Source organism: Gadus morhua, chromosome 14, assembly GCF_902167405.1.
Source record: "Gadus morhua chromosome 14, gadMor3.0, whole genome shotgun sequence".
NCBI classification, from domain to species: domain Eukaryota; kingdom Metazoa; phylum Chordata; class Actinopteri; order Gadiformes; family Gadidae; genus Gadus; species Gadus morhua.
In genome coordinates this window covers 27,186,684-27,207,289 of record NC_044061.1, presented here as the reverse complement: position 1 = coordinate 27,207,289, position 20,606 = coordinate 27,186,684, and the positions used below count along the sequence as shown (strand labels likewise).

The 20,606-nt window shown below is 49.6% G+C and overlaps 1 protein-coding gene across 2 annotated transcripts; it reads left to right on the top strand.

The window, feature by feature from the left end:
- The first annotated feature begins 3,482 nt into the window (after window positions 1-3,482).
- On the top strand, window positions 3,483-20,338 carry LOC115558380 (AP-2 complex subunit alpha-2). 2 transcript variants are annotated; one of them, XM_030376454.1, is made up of 23 exons: window positions 3,483-3,726; window positions 4,728-4,796; window positions 6,757-6,899; window positions 7,266-7,459; window positions 8,670-8,799; window positions 9,053-9,154; window positions 9,350-9,458; window positions 11,072-11,222; window positions 11,710-11,878; window positions 12,159-12,296; window positions 13,099-13,281; window positions 13,770-13,867; window positions 14,373-14,604; window positions 15,419-15,616; window positions 16,071-16,208; window positions 16,901-17,064; window positions 17,375-17,457; window positions 17,552-17,641; window positions 17,886-18,009; window positions 18,664-18,780; window positions 18,898-18,967; window positions 19,202-19,336; window positions 19,591-20,338. In XM_030376454.1, exons 1-23 carry the CDS (start codon window positions 3,660-3,662, stop codon window positions 19,666-19,668), a joined length of 2,982 nt encoding a protein of 993 aa, XP_030232314.1. In that variant the 5' UTR covers window positions 3,483-3,659; the 3' UTR covers window positions 19,669-20,338. The 2 variants fall into 2 exon arrangements, with proteins under 2 accessions (XP_030232314.1, XP_030232315.1); XM_030376455.1 differs by lacking the exon at window positions 16,071-16,208 and having other exon boundaries at window positions 3,486-3,726.
- Window positions 20,339-20,606: the final 268 nt, after the last annotated feature.

Below are 20,606 nucleotides of genomic sequence, written 5' to 3'. Positions count from 1 at the left end.
GCCTACCTCCCGACCCTGAGTTCACCCTGGTGCTGGTGAACCCTGATCTCCCGGCCGTGCTGAGGCATGTTCTGGGGCGTCTCTCCTTGGTGGGCTGGGAAATAGCTACAGGATGGTGGTGAATGTGCTAATGATCGCATGGTTCAGTGAATGCTTAAGCTTTATTGAGCAACACTTACTATCAAGCATGGAATTAATGGTGCAATAAGAGAGAGAGCCTTTCCTGTAAGGGAGGAGCAAAGGGTGAATCACAGCTTTCCTGGAACTGCTGAGTCGGGTTTCGCTCAGTTGGAGTTTAAACCTCGTTTTTATGCAGAAAGCCGTAAAATCAACCCTAAAGTATTGCTACTGTTATTAGTGAATGCAGCAATGACAAATGTGTCTGTTCAAGTGTGTTGCTTTTGTGCCATTATAGAAAAGGACAATGTGTTGTGACTGGAGGTCAGTGTATAAGATATTCATAGCAAGCCCAGAGCTTCTCTGCTGGAGCGTCAAGTGGTTTGTATCGAGGGGTCTGTGCTGTCTGGTTGAACCGTTGAACTTTTTTTTTTTTTAAGATTTACTTTTGCATTTTAATGCTTTATTATAGAGTGAGATAGACAGGGAGGTATGGGAGCCAATTGCAGCCAATGACCACGGGCAGGACTCGAACCCGGGTCGCTGCGCCTATGTGGTACGCGCTCTACCTGGTGAGCCACCGGGGCGCCCCCTGGTTGAACCGTCTTGATAAAAGCCCCTCATGGCCGTTTGTACTGCCTTCCAAAGCAAACTATTTGAGGTGGTTAAGTCACGTTGACTTTTTTTTGTCAATTTCATCTGATAGGAACAATTTCAATGTAGAATATTCGCTTTATTCCTCTTTTGCGTTGTCGTTGCGACCTGTAAGTTGAACAGATTCAAGCAAAGGACGGATTTCCACAGATGCTTTGTATCCACACAGATGTGGTGATCCAGTGTTAAACTTGTATCCGCCCGCCCCAGCACTCACAGCTGAATGAACAGCTGATCCTTTGCAGCAGTACGAGTTGTTCCACGTCCATATAGTCGTCTTCATCTTGCTGCATTACGGTCTCCAGAGCATTGGGTCTTCATGTCTCCTCGCTCACAGACCTCCCGGTCTCCAAGGGCTCCTAAATTAGATCTGGTGTGCATACTCAAACACGGTTAGGAGGCAGCCTGCCCATCCATTACCCAGTGTCAGAGGACTCCCTCCTGCTGCAAGGCCCGGCCCCATCCGCCTGCTGGGCCGCCACATCCTGAAACACCTAATGAATAGCGAGCGCGAGCCCGACCCATCTGCTCTGTGTTACCTATAATCAGCGTGCCCACAACGCAAAGTACCCTGGCCCACTGAGGCCCTAATGGCCCCTATCAGCCTCTGTCCCGGCCGGGCCTAACGACCACATCATCGCATGCATCTATTCTATAATGGCTGCTTCCTGCTGGTCCAGAAATCCACTTTCAGATGAAGAGGTATGTAACATATGGTCAAATATGAAATATCACCTATCACACTTTAACTATGTGGAAGTTTGTCTCTATCTATCTGTCTATCTAACTATCTTTATATTTCTCTATCTCTCTTTCTCTCTCACTCTCTCTGTATCTCTGTCTGTCTGTCTGATATCGTCCTCATTTGTTTTCTTATGAGGCAGACATTTTGATGAAAATCCGAATGAAACGTGTAAATACATTGACTTGTCTTCAAGCATTTCTGTAGCTAATGGTTTGAAGATGAGAACATTGCCTGGATCCACTGGACAGTGACTCACCATGACCCGTTAGAGCAAGATGTATCTGTTGCCAGACAGCTCCTGCGTGGAGGAACGAGGACTGTGTTCAACCCCTCAGACCTCCTCAGCACTGCAGTGTGTCCATGTGCGTCTGACTGTGTGATGTTTCTGACCGATACGTGTTTGTGTAGTCACTGAATGAACCCCGTCCCTCCTGTGTCCAGGCGGGGCCCCCAGCCCACCAGGGCTAGTCTCCTGTGATTAGAAAGGTGGGATTAGGGGACAGTTTTACAGATCCACTTCATCTGTGTTCATCTCTCCCATGAGGCTGAGCCGGAGGCCTCAGCCCTTCCTCCTCCTCCTCGCTGACCTTCACACTCTTCCTCGTCAAACACAGAGAACTCATCATCTGATGACGCCTCTATTCCAACACGTTGCTGGTCCTGAATCTGAACTTTTGAACCTTTGAAGAATTTTTGATTTAGTTGAAAATAAAATAGCATTGATAAAGGTTTTTGACATGACTTAATTACTTATACCAAATATGTTTTATGATTGAGTTAACCCTAGCCCTAACCCTAATGTCGAACTACAACTAACAAGTTGCTAAAAGTCACAGAGAATTAGCATTGATGTTGTCTTTAATATGTGCAATATGAATTATAGTACATTTCTTTCAGCTGAAACCAAAGCATAGGCTGCGTGGAGTTTGGAGTTCATACAAATTGAAAGCAGAAGAAAGAACACGTTTTAATTTGGTTCATAAATAAACATAAATAGGCCTTCATACAACGTACATATAGCATAGACAAATACATAAGTAATTACAGCGTATACATACAAATAAATATCTCACAGATAAACAAACTCGTATAACATGTAAACATGTATCTGGTGCGTATGGATAAGGGCAGACAAAATGAGGCTGCTCAATATTTTGTTAAAAAGTAATCTTGGCAGGAGGCAGGGCGCCAAACCTGGGGTCGTTATCAAAGGCGTCATACGTCATACAATTAGCTAAATACCGCTCGCAGGCGGTATTACTGTAATCGTGGATAGTCCACAGCGGGCGCTCTGTGCTTTGGCTTATTAAAGCAACTGAGCGTTCCAGGCTGCGCTCTGAAACTCATGATGCTGGCAAATGGCAAGCGTCCTAATCGGGTTGTCAATTACACATTTTCAATTGTTTTATAAATCACACAAACACGCGCGCACAGACTCTCTCTCTCTCGCTCGCTCGCTCGCACGCACGCACGCACGCACGCACGCACACACACACACACACACACACACACACACACACACACACACACACACACACACACACACACACACACACACACACACACACACACACACACACACACACTCTTCAAGGGTTAACACCATGTTTAAAACACATAAATTGAATAACTTTACCAATCCATATAAATTACTTTATTACGTGACTACACTGGCACACTATTGGCCCTGTTTATAGCATAGTATAAAGAGCACAAATGATCCAAATGTTCATATTCTTCCACTAAAGGACACCTTGCCCACAATGTTTGGAAAGAAGTGCATGGCCACTGCCATGTTACATGTTAGTGACGCAATGCCGCCTCCGCGCGGCGCGTCCGAGCGCAGCGCGCCGCCCCGAGCGCCTCCCACCGCGACTCTGACGCGCTAGCCGTCTCCTAGCCTAGCTTAGGTCTCATAGCCTAGCCTAGCAGCCTCCTAGCCTAGCCTAGCCGTCTCCTAGCCCTAGCTAGCCGTCTCCTGGCCTAGCTGTCTCCTAGCCTAGCCTAGCTAGCCGTCTCCTAGCCTAGCCTAGACGTCTCCTAGCCTAGTCAGTCAGGGCAGCCCTACTGTCACAGCAGAAACTTTTCATCCCATCACCTCCAGTGTGTTCAGACCTCACAGTGAAACGACACTCCCAACAAGATGCCTGCGGTCTCCAAGGGGGACGGGATGCGAGGCCTTGCCGTGTTTATCTCGGACATCAGGAACTGTGAGTGGTGACTTTTATCCTCTTTATGTTGTCCCTGTTCACCACTCCACCGTCCCGGGGTTCGGCTGTCAGCTTGGCGGGTAGCATTAGCCGCCTCACCGCCTTGCAGCCGACCGCTGACATGTCACGGAACAAAAACTCCGATCTTTCACAGCTTTTGTTTTCACAGAGTCAGACTAGTGACGGTAGAGAGCAGCAGTCAACAACCATTAAGTAAACGAGCTGTTTAGAGGAGTTAGCGGCGGGCCTGTAGCTAGTGTCCTGCCAAAGGGCGTGGGCCGAGTCTCCCACCAGGAACTACACCACGTATAACTTGTCTTAAACATAGCTCTCATAACTTTACTCATCAATATGAGTTACTTATTACTTGAGTGGACCATGTCTCCCAACAGGAGCTAAACCATGTCTCTAGCTATAACTAATAACTTTCAAAATCCATAAGGGTTACTTTATTGTGAGGACCATGTCTCCCACTGAACCATGTCTAAACCATGTCTAACATCTATAACTCTCATAACTTTCCTTAGCTATACGAGTTATTACTTGTTAGGACCATTACTCCTACCAGGAACGTCCCCATTGTCCAAACCATGTTTATCTCCAGCTATAACTGTAATAACTTCACTGATATGTTCAGTGAAACCTTAATACACAAATGGGTTCTGGTGTTTCCTCAGTGCTACTAAGATAACAAACCACTCAGCCTGTTAAGTTTAATGATTCATTTAAGTTGAACTCTTTTATATTTGCTATGTTTTTTAACTATAATTCTTGCATGTAAAGTCGCATAGTTCACCTTGTAATAACCACTAATAACCACTTGGAGAATGGAAGATGTGTAATGTTGCCATTTTTATGTGTTGGGAAAGACAAGCTGTAATCATGTAACTTGTTGGCCCATCAGCCACAGACCCAAAACTGAACCTTAATCCAGTATGCATTGTTGATGTCATCACACCAAGTCTCATAATCGGTGTGCGGTGTGTTTTACATCTTTACAGGTAAAAGTAAAGAGGCCGAGATCAAAAGGATAAATAAAGAACTGGCGAATATCCGCTCTAAATTTAAAGGTATGTTGATGGTTTAACTCTGTTTTGATTAATATCAAGAAACATATTCAACTGTTGTCTAATGTGTCGGATATATGAGCAGATGAGTCTTTTGTTTGTCGGAAATGTGTTTGATGCAAGTCTGATAGCTTCAGTGCAACACACACACACACACACACACACACACACACACACACACACACACACACACACACACACACACACACACACACACACACACACACACACACACTGTCTGTGTGTCTTTATTCCATCTTCTTCATGACATCTCTTCCTGGCAGGTTTACTTCCTGTTGACATTCTACATTTCCTCCAATCACAAATCTAGTTTGCATAATCCAATAGTTCAAGATACGATCATCGAGACTAGTTGGCGTTAGACAGTACCTATTGTGTGTCTGTTGGTTATAGGGAGCTTGTGTTGTTCGTGTACATTAAGGACAACAGGCTCCTTAGCAGGTGTTTGCTTTGACCTTCCAGTGCTGGCTGGAGATGGTTTTCTTCGACGTACAGAGGGTCCTCTGCACCTGTTGCATGGGGCCTATATTTAGTCTGCTGCCAGAGGAAGCTGTCTGCTGGGCCATGCCAATGTTTTTCTCATTCTCCTTGGCCTTAATCCCCCCCCCCCCGCAGATTCTTTATCCTCATACAAGATTTACGTTTACATTTACATTTAGGGCATTAAGCAGACGCTTTTGCCCAAAGCGACTTACATAAGTCTGTTGGTCAGAAGAAGGGAAACAATATATCGCTGTCAGTAAAGTAAAGGATGTCCATTGAACCAAGTGCAAAGCACTAACAATCACTAGGTTAACCCATTCCCTGTATAGAACAAAGATAGCTAGGATAAGATCTAATACACTGCTCAGTGATATTTTTAAGTGCAAGGACGTGCAACATAAGATATGTGCTTACATTAAGTGCATGCAAGATTGTGTTTTATAAAAACTCTAGGACCCACACATGGATCTACATGACATACCATGTAAGGCTCTGGGCTTCCACAATATACCACCAGAACAGCTTCAATGGGCCCTAGCCTGTATTCTACCATTTTCTGGATCTCTACTGGATATATTCACTCGTTTCCTGTTGACGCTGATGATAATGATGATGATGATGATGATGATGGTGGAGGAGAATGCAATTTTAAACCCTTCCAAATCTCCAGTTAAGATTTGGTGGATGTGTTGACTGCGAGACCCATAGCATGTGCTTATAATACCATAGTAAAAAAATGTAAGCATCGATTGACTCCTGCATCAGGGCATCCAAGCAGTTTTAGGAGAAACATTATCATTCAGAGGAGCATTGATAGTAAGGGTTTACAGAGACTTTTACCTCTACATTTTCTTATGACCAATGTGCTTATTGTCAGCCTCTTTGGCTAAAAGCGTCTGCTTAATGCCCTGAATGTTAAAGTAAATGTACGTGGATCAAACCGCGTTAGAGATAATGAACCCCAGGGACAGTGAGGTTCGAGAGCTGAGCCCCGTGATGCAAATCGCTGTCAGCCGGTGACTCACTGGAGCGGTGAACTCTCAAATGGGCATATGTCCTCGTGATGAAGGTGTATGCAATGCCTCCGTGCTACAGTCCTCCTCTCTGTGAGGTCCATGACAGACTGTGGTTGTGGATGTGGTCTGCCTATGTCCTAAGTTGACCTGCTTTGGTCAGAGTCAGGGAATGGAGCTGCTCAGTTTTCAACATCACAAATGTTAGCCACATGTGGTGGATGAGAAGTCTTTGTTATTGTAGCGTGTGTGTTGATACCCTGCATCTAGCATTGTATCACATGCCCCAAAGCATGATTGGGGGCTGTATTGTCCTATTGTATCATGCATCAAGTGTGTGTGTGTGTGTGTGTGTGTGTGTGTGTGTGTGTGTGTGTGTGTGTGTGTGTGTGTGTGTGTGTGTGTGTGTGTGTGTGTGTGTGTGTGTGTGTGTGTGTGTGTCACAGGAGACAAGGCTCTGGACGGCTACAGCAAAAAGAAGTATGTGTGTAAGCTGCTCTTCATCTTCCTCCTGGGACACGACATCGACTTCGGCCACATGGAGGCGGTCAACCTGCTCAGCTCCAACAAGTACACCGAGAAGCAGATTGTGAGCGACCAGAACACGTGTCACGGCCCGCACTCCCATCACATACACATGTATAGGTGGAATGAGCTCCCTGCCGATGTCAGGACCGCACAGTCGCTCAACAACTTCCACAAAAGTCTCAAGAATCACCTGTTCAGAGTTCACCTCAACTCTGCATAGCCTCCCCCTGTTTTTGCTAGTGCTGGGCACGTGGTTCAAATAACATCCTTTTTGTACCGACAACGATATATTGTTCCTCTTTCTTCTGACAAATGTACTTATTGTAAGTCGCTTTGAATAGAAGCATCTGCTATATTCCCTCAATGTAAATGGGTACCCTACCCACACAATGAACCCACCGCTGAGTGCTCCCCGTCTCTCCTCCAGGGCTACCTGTTCATCTCCGTGCTGGTCAACTCCAACAGCGACCTGATCCGCCTCATCAACAACGGCATCAAGAACGACCTGGCCAGCCGGAACCCCACGCACATGAACCTGTCCCTGCACTGCATCGCCAACGTGGGGAGCCGCGAGATGGCCGAGGCCTTCGCCGCCGACATCCCCCGCATTCTGGTGGCCGGGTAGGAGTCACCCCCCGCCACGAGTGTTCACGGACACCCCGGTCTACCGGAGCCTTTAGCTTTGGTTGCAAATGGACTGTATTTATACAGTGCTTTTCTAACCAGTGGCCGCTCAAAGCACACATTCACACCCCGACGGCGGAGTCAGCCACGCAGGGCGACAGCCAGCTCGTCGAGAGCATTCAGGGTGAGGTGTCTCGCTCAGGGACACCTCGACACAAGCTAGGAGACGATGGGGATCAAACCAGCAACCTTCTGGTTACCAGCCAACAGGCTCTACCGTTTCAACCACTTGCCTCCCTTGTTGTCTAACTACAGTTTTCTGTATCGATCTGGAGATAATGATGCGCACGTTTTTGTTGGCACATGTGGGACAAGCTATCGGAGCCCATTCCCTTTCATGGTCTGAGGAGCGCTATTTAGACTAGCTGCTAGTAAACAGAACCAACGACATGCGCTTTGTCTCTGTTGTCCCGATAAGGGGAGCATGCAGTGACTGGTTGTGTTAACCCAATCCTTCCTCTGTATGAACTAAAGATATAATCTGGATAAATACCTTAGAACCGGCTAAGATGTGTGTTATACACACAGCTACAAACGGCAGGAGGGTGTGTACTAAATGCCGGGTTGAGCAGACAGTGGAACATTTTAGGGTGAACTGCTGCTTTAAGGTAACTATGTAGTTCATGTGACTGTCTGACCAATTGGATGGCCCACACACATTTCCCACGTGATTCTTCCCCACGAGGGGGTCTGTCAGGAAGGGCTCTGCTGACTGGGTGTATTCCAGACTGAAGGAGTGAACTTAAAAACAGGAGAGTTTGGTTTCCTTGAAAGCACTTGGTATTGGTCTGTCTGCAGACAGCAGAACATTACATCTGCTGTCGTAGTAGATCTAATTTAGTCAACCCCACATAAGCCTGCATAGCACATTTTTATACAGTTGCATCTTTTGTTCTAGTACTACATTGTGGAAGTGTAATACAGTATAATGATATGGGTATTGATCGTTCTGATGGTACAGATCAGATCCCCGTGAGAACGATCCAACAATGCCTTGATCAATAACTTACGGAGAGTCATACTTCATGCTTGATGTCAGACTCTGCGTATTACTAGATACTACAAGAACAAAGCTTGGCCACAATGTCTACTGAAGATGAATGGTAGAACATCAGGAATGGAAGTGACCTTGTGCTCTGTTCTCCAGGGACACCATGGACAGCGTGAAGCAGAGTGCAGCGCTGTGTCTGCTGCGTCTCAACCGGACCTCCCCGGACCTGGTCCCCATGGGGGAGTGGACCGCCCGCGTGGTGCACCTGCTCAACGACCAGCACCTGGTAAGGCCTGGGCTCAGGCCCCCGAATGGGTCTACTCATGTGGTGGTAACAACATGGTCTTGATTAAAGCTCAACTTGAAAGTAGAACTGATTGTGATGTTCTTAACTAGTCCTTGTCCCCAGGGGGGGCTGAGTTATTAACTATTCCTTGTGTCGTCCTCGAGTGGTTGAGTTATTAACTAGTCCTTGTATGTTCTTTCGTCCCAGGGGGGGTTGAGTTACTATCTAATTACTAACTAGTCCTCCTCTCCAGGGGGTGGTGACGTCAGCCACCAGCCTCATCACCACTCTGGCCCAGAAGAGTCCAGACGACTTCAAGACCTCCGTGTCCCTGGCCATCGCCCGCCTCAGCAGGGTAAGCCCCTCCACAGGGAAGCAGAATGCATCCTGGGAGTTTATTGTGCAGATAGTTGTGTGTTTTGTGTATAACTGATTTTAACTGTGCATGGTTGTGTGTTTTTTGTGTAACTCTGATTTCTCTGTGTGTGGTTGTGTGTTTGTTGTGTAACTCTGATTTCACTATTTTGTGTGTTTGTTGTGTGATTCCCAGATCGTGACGTCGGCCTCCATCGACCTCCAGGACTACACCTACTACTTTGTGGCGGCGCCTTGGCTGTCCGTGAAGCTGCTGCGCCTGCTGCAATGCTACCCTCCCCCTGGTACCCATGGTTACACATAATTTATCCCCCTCCCCCGCTACCCATGGTTACACATCATTTAACCCCATCCCACTGGTACCCATGGTTAAACATAATCTAACCCCCTCCCCTGTACCCATGGTTACACATCATTTAACCCCTCCCCCTGGTACCCACGGTTACACATCATTTAACCCCCTCCCCCTGGTACCTATCGTTACCCATCATTTAACCCCCTCCCATGGTACCCATGGTTAATCAATCATTGAACCCCCTCCCCCTGGTACCCATAGTTACACATCATTTATCCCACTCCCACCATGGTACCCATGGTTACACATCATTTAACCCAGCCTGACAGAACACCTGGACCTAACCTGTCTACAGACAACTAGGGTTCATATTTTTATTTGTTGTATTTTTTTAAAGGTCCCATGGCGTGCTACTTCATGCATGCTTTAATATAGATATTAGTAGGCCCCTAATACAGCATTTGAACATGTTCCCGAAATTCAGCCGTGGTGCAGAATTACAGCAACTACGAGCCAGTCGCACATTGAGCTCTCCCCAAACGCGCCGTTTCGGTGTCTGTAGCTTTAATGCAAATGAGGAGGAGAGAGGCGGGTCAAGGAGGAGGATGGGGGTGTGGCCCTGAGCAGCTTGCGGCCACAGGTACTATGCGCTCTGTTTTTAGTGGATGTATCGCAATGGCGAGGCGCACAAAGCCTCTAGTTATCTATATCATATGATATATATAATCACGGCCAAAAGCTGTGTGTGCCTCCAGACGATATTATTCTCAAACGACTGTGTCGGGTTCTCCGACGTCTCTGGTTCTTCCACTTCCAGATCATTCTGAAGTAGACTGAACCGCTCGCTGCTGGCTGCCCGCTGCCGGCTGCCTGCTGCCGGGCGGTGGTGCCTCGTGGCGGTGGTGCCTCGTGGCGGTGGTGCCTCGGGGCAGCGGGCGGCAGGCAGCGGGGCTCCGGCGGGAGACAATCCCTTTCGCCTCCATGCGCGGTTCATTTACTTCAGGGAGTCAAAGCCAAAGTTCTTTTCCCCCAATTCCTTCTCAACCATGGCTGAGATAACCCCAACTACAGTCTTGTTGTCGAAATACCAGAGGCATCAAAGAACCGACTTGTTATGTGCCATAACACCAACAGCAGAACGGTTATCCAAATGTACAACACTTGCGTTACAGTGTGTGTAATCACACACACACACACACACACACGTGGCGCTCGCACGGTCATAGCTCATTGTCTCATGATGCCAAGTTCTCTAGGCGGGCAAGGCAGAGAAAGGGGAGGTAGCTTGGCCCCTTATACAGTAATGACATATGGGGCCACATTCCAAATCAGAGCACTCTGCTTTGCCTGTTGTGAAACAGAGCTAGTGCAACTCCTATTGCTTTTGGCATGCACACTTACTTTAAAGACAAATCAGGGAACACAGCCATCTGGATACACTCCTGAAGCAGCCATCAGGAATATTGCATTTTGGTAATGTAGGGTTTTAGGTTACTCTGGCTGGCTTCTCGATGTATCAGAGTGAGCTGGACTGGGGTTAAGGGTGCTTCAGGCCGGTCTGTCGCTGGGCGTGGAACTTAAGTGCTGAGGCATGTGTTTCAGAGGACGGCGCGCTGCGGGGACGCCTCACCGAGTGCCTGGAGACCATCCTGAACAAGGCCCAGGAGCCGCCCAAGTCCAAGAAGGTGCAACACTCCAACGCCAAGAATGCTGTTCTGTTTGAGGCCATCGCCCTCATCATCCACCACGACAGGTCAGTGAGGCTAGTGTACATATTCAGCTGATCATCCAGGTCAGTGATGCACAGTCATCATCCACCACGACAGGTCAGTGATGCTCTTTACACGTACAAAGGGTTTAGTGAAACACTCTTTACATGTCCAGTTGACCTTCCAACCCACAACGGGTTAAGTGATGCCCTTCACATATCAGCTGACCAGCCAACCCATGAAGGGTTCAGTGACGCACGCTTTACATCTTCAGCTGACCTGCCATAACAGGAAGGGTTTAGTAAAACACTCTTCAGGTGAAACACACATTACGTATAATTTAAGTCATCGGGATGATTAGTTTCATATAAAATACTTGAGCTTATTGTGAACCATTTCGCTTCAGTGGTGAAGCCAAGTGTTAAGACAACAGAGTGACCCACTCTGTTGTCTTAACTGTCCAACACCACTGGAGCCTCCAGGATGAGCAGGCCTCCCCCTGAGTGACGCCTCCTCTCCCCGTCCCACCAGTGAGCCCACTCTGCTGGTTCGGGCCTGTAACCAGCTGGGCCAGTTCCTGCAGCACCGCGAGACCAACCTGCGCTACCTGGCACTGGAGAGCATGTGCACCCTGGCCAGCTCCGAGTTCTCCCACGAGGCCGTCAAGACCCACATCGAGACCGTCATCAACGCTCTGAAGGTGAGTCCAGACTCTGAGAGAGACCGTCATCAAGGTGAGACAAGACTCCAAACCAAGCCTACCAAACGCTGTTGATTTAGATTTGATTGGCAGATTCAAGGGACAACACCTGAACTAATTTCAGCAGAACCTGGTCCTGTGGTTTGATTTAAAGTTGAGTGTGTTCTTGAAATGACCGGAAGTGTGAGAGAGCTTCCTCTGCTGTGAGTGGTGTGTGAAGATGAGTCGTGCTCGGAGGTTAACGCCCCCCCCCCCCCCCCCCCCCCCCCTCCCCCCCCAGACGGAGCGAGACGTGAGTGTGAGGCAGCGGGCGGTGGACCTCCTCTATGCCATGTGTGACCGCAGCAACGCCAAGCAGATCGTGGCCGAGATGCTGAGCTACCTGGAGACCGCCGACTACTCCATCAGAGAGGAGATTGTGAGTCACCAGGGAACGGGAGCTGGGCCCAAAGTGTTACCCATGTTTCTGTTTTAGTTCTGTATTCCCCCTTTTTTGTGCCAAAGGGAAACAAAGAAACCTTAAAGGTTGTATCAGCGATGTTGGGTGATGTAACTTCTGTTGGTATTTGAAGCGAGATCCCAAACAAACAGGGCCAGCTCGCCCCTCCATTCCGTGTTTCGTGCATCCAGTAAAAACGATCATGATCACTGCGCAAAGCCCCATAACACCCACCCCTTGTCGGTGATTGGTTGGAATACTATTTATCTTGGTTTTGAGTGGTTGGTAGTACCATTTGTTTTTGTGTACGATCTCACAGGCGGCCTACAGAAAAGCGTTCTTTTGACGGCCTGCTTATGGGGCGGGCAGCTAGCGGATTGTGAGAAAAGATCAGATGAATGTGATCATTTTGGTTTCGGCCTAGAATCGCTGATACAACCTTTAATTATATAAAGAGCTTTTCTGGCTTTGAATGAGCACTAATGTAATCATACTAATGCATGAAACAACCTTTAGTGTAACCTCCTTTCACATCACTATGATTAGAGTTATGTAAACGGTTTCAAAACTTATGCGACACCACAGTTGCACAGCGGCCTCAGCCTTTACTGGATGTCATCTTATCCGCCAAAAAGCAAATGGTGTTAACAAGGCCAATGTCGGCACATACCAATGTTCAGCCGATAAATCTGCGCATCCCCACTTTGAAAGATGCAGCTGTTGGTTGCTAGGACACCGCTCCCATGGTAACCCTGTGCTCCTAACTGGCGCTTCCTCCCAGGTGCTGAAGGTGGCGGTGCTGGCGGAGAAGTACGCGGTGGACTACACCTGGTACGTGGACACCATCCTGAACCTGATCCGCGTGGCGGGCGACCAGGTCAGCGAGGAGGTGTGGTACCGCGTCATCCAGATCGTCATCAACCGCGACGACGTGCAGGGCTACGCCGCCAAGACCGTCTTCGAGGTGAGTGGGGGGGGGGGGGGGGGGGGGCTACAGGATCTGGGGGACATTTTTGAGATCTCTTGGGGGAGTTGACGTTTACATGCATTTATCCAAAGTGACTTACAACAAGTACATTGGAGAAACAATGGACATGGCTATAGTTATTTCTTCTTGTGTTTCTTGTTTCTCGTTGTTTGATAGTTATTATCAGTTGCCTGGCTGGCCCATTCCATGGGTGTCTTTTAATTTACCATGATTCTGTTCTGACCCTTATCTAGGAGCACTCAAAAATAGTGCGGGGGTGGTTTACCACGATTGACCAAACTACTACTTATCTGCGTAGCGTTTAGCAGCACTCTGAGTGCGCTGGCCTCCATTTCCTCTGGCCTCCATTTGTACTGTCTCCCAGAAGGAGTCTCATGCGTTGTCCGTACACGTTGTGGTGACGTCTGTTGTGGTGACGCCTGTTGTCGTGGTGATGCTTGTTGTCGTCTCCCTTGTGCTCCCAGGCGCTCCAGGCCCCGGCGTGTCACGAGAACCTGGTGAAGGTGGGAGGCTACATCCTAGGGGAGTTTGGCAACCTCATCGCCGGTGACTCACGCTCCAGGTGCCTAGTCCTCTCACACTACTGCGGTGTCCTCTTTAGTGTTATTAACTTAATGGAAGTTAAGAAAGACGTTAGATCCAGAGGGTTCTATTTGGAAGACCACACCCTACCTGCCATTGCATAGGAGTGGCCCACCGTCCTAACGCTTTTCTAACCAATGGCCACTCAAAGCACTTTACAATATAGCCCAACATCAGCCATTGATGCACACATTCACACACCAACGGTGGTGTCAGCCAATGACAGGTGACAGCCAGCTCGTCAGGAGCAGTCAGGGTGAGGTGTCTCGCTCAGGGACGCCTCGACACTCAGCTAGGAGGAGGGCGGGTCAAACTATCAACCCTCAGGTTACCAGCCAACTCGCTCCACCTCCTGAGCCCCATGCTGCCCACCGCCCATGGTCTTTGTGATGGTATGGCTACGGTACCGGTCCAGGTTCTGTGGAGGTCCTGGTCCCCTGATCTGCTCCGTGTTTGACCGACGGCCCCCCCCTCCCTCCCTCCAGTCCGCTGGTCCAGTTCAAGCTCCTCCACTCCAAGTTCCACCTGTGCTCGGTGCCCACGCGGGCCCTGCTGCTGTCGGCCTACATCAAGTTCATCAACCTGTTCCCCGAGGTGAAGGCCACCATCCAGGAGGTGCTGCGCTCCGACAGCCAGCTGCGCAACGCCGACGTGGAGCTGCAGCAGCGCGCCGTGGAGTACCTCCGGCTCAGCACCATCGCCAGCACCGACATACTGGTGGGTACTGGGAGACATACTGGTGGGTACTGGGATATACTGGGAGACATACTGGTGGAGTACCTCCGTCTGAGCACCATCGCCAGCAACGACATACTGGTGGGTACTGGGAGACCTACTGGGGGACATACTGGGAGACCTACTGGTGGGTACTGGGACATACTGGTGGAGCACCAACGGCTCAGCACCATCGCCAGCACCGACATACTGCTGGGTACTGGGGGACATACTGGGAGACATACTGGTGGGTACTGGGGGACATACTGGTGGGTACTGGGAGACATACTGGGAGACGTACTGGTGGGAAACCAATGATAAGTTTGGAGTACCTCCGGCTGAGCACCATCGCCAGGACTGACATACTGGTGGGTACTGGGAGACATACGGGTGGGTACTGGGGGACATAGTGGGAGACATACTGGGAGACAAACTGGTGGGTACTGGGAGACCAGTTTAGGAGACATCACGGTGGTGAACCAGTTATATGAGTTCCACAGGTCAGGCACTGTGGTTTATAATAATACCTCCATGCTCCACTCTGTCTCTGCACTCTCCCAGCGCCCCCCTGTGGTCTTAGCAGCACCAGACGTCTGTGTTAATCCCTCTCTAGAGATCTACCGATGGTCCAGATAACGATTTAGGCTCGGAGGGAAAGTAGACTCAGCTGGAGGAACAGGAGGAGATCAATACGCTGACGTTATAGAGATTGAAATGGATCGAGCCCACAACACTCACCTCACTGGAGGTGAAAGATCTCTGGCCTCCGTCCCTGTAACGTCCGTCTCCCCCCCCCCCCCCCCCCCCCCCCCCCAAGGCCACGGTGCTGGAGGAGATGCCCCCCTTCCCCGAGAGGGAGTCGTCCATCCTGGCCAAGCTGAAGAGGAGGAAGGGCCCGGGGAACCAGCCCGGCGCAGAGGAGGCGCGGCAGGAGAGGGAGAGGGAGAGGGAGAGGGAGCGCAGCCTGAACGGGAGCGCTGAGCACAGGGAGGGCGGAGCCGCCGCCTCCGCCAAGGTAACCACTAATACTAATATACACAATGAGTACACGCATGTGTAACAACTCCTCAAACACTCCAACCCTCACAGGGACGCACTCAGGGATTGAGTTGTTTATCTTGACCTGGGGTCAGTCTGGTGCATACAGAGGGTCTTATTGTACCGCCGGACTGAGTCCTCAAAACACACAAAGGAAAACCTTTCATTCTCTTTTTCTGGTTGCATTTCTGTAGCATTTCCTTTGACTTCATCTCTGCTTTCTTCTGTCTCTCTCTCTCCCCGTCTGTCTGACTGTCTGTCTGACTGTCTGTCTGCCTCTTAATGTCTGTCTGTCTGTCTCTCTCTCTCTCCCTCTCCCTCTTCTCCGTTTCTCTCAATCGGTCTCTCTCCTCTCTCTTTCCACTGTCATCCCTTATCGTCTGTCATCCCTATCTGCCTGGTGTTCTCCTTCCACCCTGCCCCTCCTCCAGTCATCTCCATCGGTGGACGTTCTCTCTGTGGCCGCCCTGCCCACCAACAGGCCCCGCCCCGTCTCCTCCGTCTCCCTCATGCAGACTCCTTTCCTTGCGTCCTGCGCTGCTCCTAGCAGCCTCTCCGCTGGACCCATGGTACACCTGCTGCTGCTGCTTGCTGCTGTGCACCTCAAGGGCCACTAAACCCTGAAACGCTCCCTTCTAGTTCTAACGTAGTCTTTTGTCTTATGATTGTCAGCGTAGTAATCTATACCACTTCATCACTGTCACTGAAATAAGTCCCCAAAACACGATGAGGCGTCCACTCTGCTGTGGTTGACTGTGGCGTCCCAGGCTCTGTGACCAGTGGCTACAAGAGGACACACCCTTCCTCCCAGTATGGAATCCCAGTCTCAGGCCAATTGGATGTTTGATGTGAAGCATCATCCACATTCCACTCTGCCTCTACCCCACATCACCACGCTAGGCCCCGCCTCCCCTCCCCTCCCCTCCTCTCAGCCCCTGAACAGAGCTCTGTCTGCTGTGTTCACTGTGTCTGCTGTGTTTGTATGTGATGGAGCTTCAACCACTTGATCTGGGTCTAAACACCAATGTCTTCCTTGTAAGAGTCCTCTATATTGTGTTCTTGTTTTAACTTGATCTTCAAGTTGGTGTATAATGTAACCCCAACCTCCTCCAACCTCCTCCAACCTCCTCCATCCTCCTCCTCCTCCTCCTCCTCTTCCTCTTCCTCTTCCTCCTCCTCCTCCTCCTCCTCCTCCTCCTCCTCCTCCTCCCTCCATCACCCTCCTCCTCCCTCCTTCACCCTCCTCGTCCTCCTCTCCCAGACCTCCCTCTACCCCTCGGCCGACCTGCTTGGTCCCACGGGCTCGCCCCCTTCTACGGGAGGCAGCCTATTGGTGGATGTGTTCTCTGACAGCCTCCAGGCTGGCCCCGCCCCCCTGGACCTGGCCCCTCCCAACACGGCCGTGTCAGAGGACAACTTCTCACGGTGAGGAAGCACATCACTGGTTCTACTGGGACTGTTTATACTGTTATTATGAATAAGAAAAGTATTATACTATTCATATTAATAATACTTTTGAGTGTTGCATTGTAAATTATTCATGTTATTAATATTATTAATTATATTATCAATTGTTAATATTATTATAGTGTTATTATTATTATTATTATTGTTATTATTATTATTATTACCACTACTATTACAATTATTGCAATCGTCATCATTCCTCCATGATTGGTGGTCCTCCTGTCCTCCCACTGAAGGTGTCTAAATAACTCTTGATTGATCTCTGCAGGTTCATCTGCAAGAACAACGGGGTTCTCTTTGAGAACCAGCTGCTGCAGATCGGACTGAAGTCTGAGTACAGACAGAACCTGGGTAGGGCCTCTTGACCTGAAACCACTTGACCTGAAGGATCAAGGATTTATTATTAATTAATTATTAATATTAATCTAAATGTTGTCTCTCCTAGGGCGCATTTATGTGTTCTTTGGCAACAAGACGTCCAACCAGTTCCTGGACTTCAGCTCCACGGTCAACTGCCCGGACCTCCTCAAGACCAATATCCTCCAGCCCCCCAGGCCTGCTGCTCAGTGCCGACCCTCAGTGCTGACCTTCAGTGCTGAGCACTGATGCTGCTAGAGAGGGCTTTCTACTGTGGTTAGACTCTTTACCATGGGGATGGGACACTGGTGGGACCCGGTTAGTGACCCTGGTTAAACCCGGTTAGTGATCCAGGTTAGTCTCTTTAGCAGGGGGACATGACCCTGGTGGGACCCGGTTAGTGTCCTTAACCACCCGTCCACAGCTCAACGTCCACACCAAGCCCGCTGACCCCACCATCGACGCCGGCGCTCAGCTGCAGCAGATCCTCAACATCGAGTGTCTGGAGGACTTCACCCCCGCCCCGGTGCTGGACATCCAGTTCAGGTGAGACCCCCCCCCCCCACCCCCCGGTGCTGGACATCCAGTTCAGGTGAGACCCCCCCCCAAGCCCCGGTGCTGGACATCCAGTTCCGGTGAGACCCCCCCCCCACCCCCCGGTGCTGGACATCCAGTTCCGGTGAGACCCCCCCCCCCACCCCCCGGTGCTGGACATCCAGTTCAGGTGAGACCCCCACCCCCCGGTGCTGGACATCTAGTTCAGGTGAGACCCCCCCCCAACCCGCGGTGCTGGACATCGAGTTCCGTTGAGACCCCCCTCCCCGGTGCTGGACATCCAGTTCAGGTTAGGGTCCAGACCACAGGGGGTCCAGACATCAGGGGTTCTCTATGCTCTGTTAGTCTGAATGCTCTGTCTGAGTGAAGGCTCTGTCTGTGTGAAGGCTCTGTCTGTCTGTGTGAAGGCTCTGTCTGTCTGTGTGAAGGCTCTGTCTGTGGGAAGGCTCTGTCTGAGTGAAGGCTCTGTCTGTGTGAAGGCTCTGTCTGTCTAAGTGAAGACTCTGTCTGTCTGAGTGAAGGCTCTGTCTGTCTGTGTGAAGGCTCTGTCTGTCTGTGTGAAGGCTCTGTCTGTCTGAGTGAAGGCTCTGTCTGTCTGAGTGAAGGCTCTGTCTGTCTGAGTGAAGGCTCTGTCTGGGTCTCCAGGTACGGAGGCACCCTGCAGAACTTCGGTGTGAAGCTCCCGGTGATGCTCAACAAGTTCTTCCAGCCCACGGAGATGGAGGCACAGGACTTCTTCCAGCGCTGGAAGCAGCTGGGAGCGTGAGTTGGTTAAAGACAGTTAATAATTTAGCTTCTGGTAGTAGATAGTGAGTTAATAATATTTAGGTGTGTTTTTAATAGTTGTTTAATATCCGGCTGTGTTGTGATTCTCCTCAGGCCGCAGCAGGAGGTGCAGAAGATCTTCAAAGCGAAACACCCGATGGACACGGAGGTCACCAAAGCCAAGGTAGGTCACACACCACTGCCGCTCATCACTATGTCTCACCCATACGGGGTACAAATGATAACCTGAACAGGGCTGCCTGGAGCTCCGAGCTCAGCTTTATCAGTGCTGGTCAGCCGAGGCCGGCTGCTGTTCCCTCTGCCAACATCTGACCTGGTCGGTGTGGCTCAGTCACAGGATGGTGTAGTTCTCCTGAGTCACCAGGAGGTGTCGTTGTGTTACGTTGTCGTGTTTCAGATCATGGGGTTTGGCACCGCTCTGCTGGACGGCGTGGACCCAAACCCCACCAACTTCGTGGGGGCCGGCGTGATCCACACCAAGAACACCCAAGTGGGCTGTCTGCTCCGACTGGAGCCCAACACACAGGCCCAGGTACACACACTCACACAAACATACAGGTACACACACAGGCCCACACACATTCACTGACCAACACAGGCCCAGGTAGACACACGCACACTCACTTGTATGCACTTAAAGGATTCGTCCACTTTTTGGGCCTCATCTTCATCGTTGAATGCATTTATTGAACGTCCCTTTGGACAAAAGCTTTTTAATTGAAGTCTGACTGATGTGGTTTGTCCCTCTCACGCTCTGTCCCTCTCTCAATCTCTCCCATGCTGCAGATGTACCGTCTCACTCTGCGCACCAGCAGAGACACCGTGTCCCAGAGGCTCAGCGACCTGCTGTCTGAACAGTTTTAATCTCACCCCTTCTCTCACACACACACACACACACACACACACACACACACACACACACACACACACACACACACACACACACACACACACACACACACACACCCCTCCCCCTCATGTTACACAATACTTTTTGTCTCTGCGTCTCACTTGGATTAGATTGGAACTGATGTACAGTGTAAATTCTTTTTTTTATATATTTTACTTATTATAAATGTATATGAAATGTTTATCTTTTTTGTTTCTTAACAAACCCCTCTACTAACTTCACTGCTTCTGTCTGTCATGGACTGTGATTGGTTGTTCTCGGCCTCTGCCTGGTGAGGCGATGACGTTACTACATCCCCCCTGGTGCCGTAGCGCTGACACTACTCTCAGGCTCCTCTCTTAACGTGGTTGAATAACGACTGTAAACTAAAGTCCTGTTTGCATACTTATCATCTCTCAAGACCTGTAATGTCCTCAGTGTCACTTTGCACGGCCGTGGTTTGACGTTGCTGATCAGTGCGAGAACGTGGTACTGAGAACCAGCATCAGGACTACAGTAGCCATCCCCCCAACCCCAACCCACACACCACTGCCTGGCCACATGGTGCCTTCAGAGATGGCTGTTTGTAGAGTGAATGCCAACTTTGTACGATTGTTGCCAAATATAGCTGATTGTCACTTTTAATGTGTGTCATGTGTTTTACTTTGCTCACAAACACAATCCATACTTCGTCTCATTCTTAGTACTTGATGTCAATATTGCAAAATGTGTCGCAATGACAGTATTTATCCATTAGGAGGTGCAATTTGCTTTATATTAGGTCTGTTATCTGGTGCCCTGAAACAAATGATGAAAAAGTATTGCACATTTCATTCTATAATAACATTTATTTTAGCTCAAATACTAAGACAAAAAGCCCATCCTTCCCAGTAAAGTGTCGGACAATCTACCC

What these genes read in the sequence shown, in the direction of transcription:
- LOC115558380 (XM_030376454.1), top strand. Translation starts at nt 3,660, where the DNA reads ATGCCTGCGGTCTCCAAGGGGGACGGGATGCGAGGCCTTGCCGTGTTT. An exon ending in TGAGTACAGACAGAACCTGG is followed by an intron (nt 17,458 to 17,551) that starts GTAGGGCCTCTT and finishes TGTCTCTCCTAG; the next exon opens with GGCGCATTTATGTGTTCTTT. An exon ending in GTGCTGGACATCCAGTTCAG is followed by an intron (nt 18,010 to 18,663) that starts GTGAGACCCCCC and finishes CTGGGTCTCCAG; the next exon opens with GTACGGAGGCACCCTGCAGA.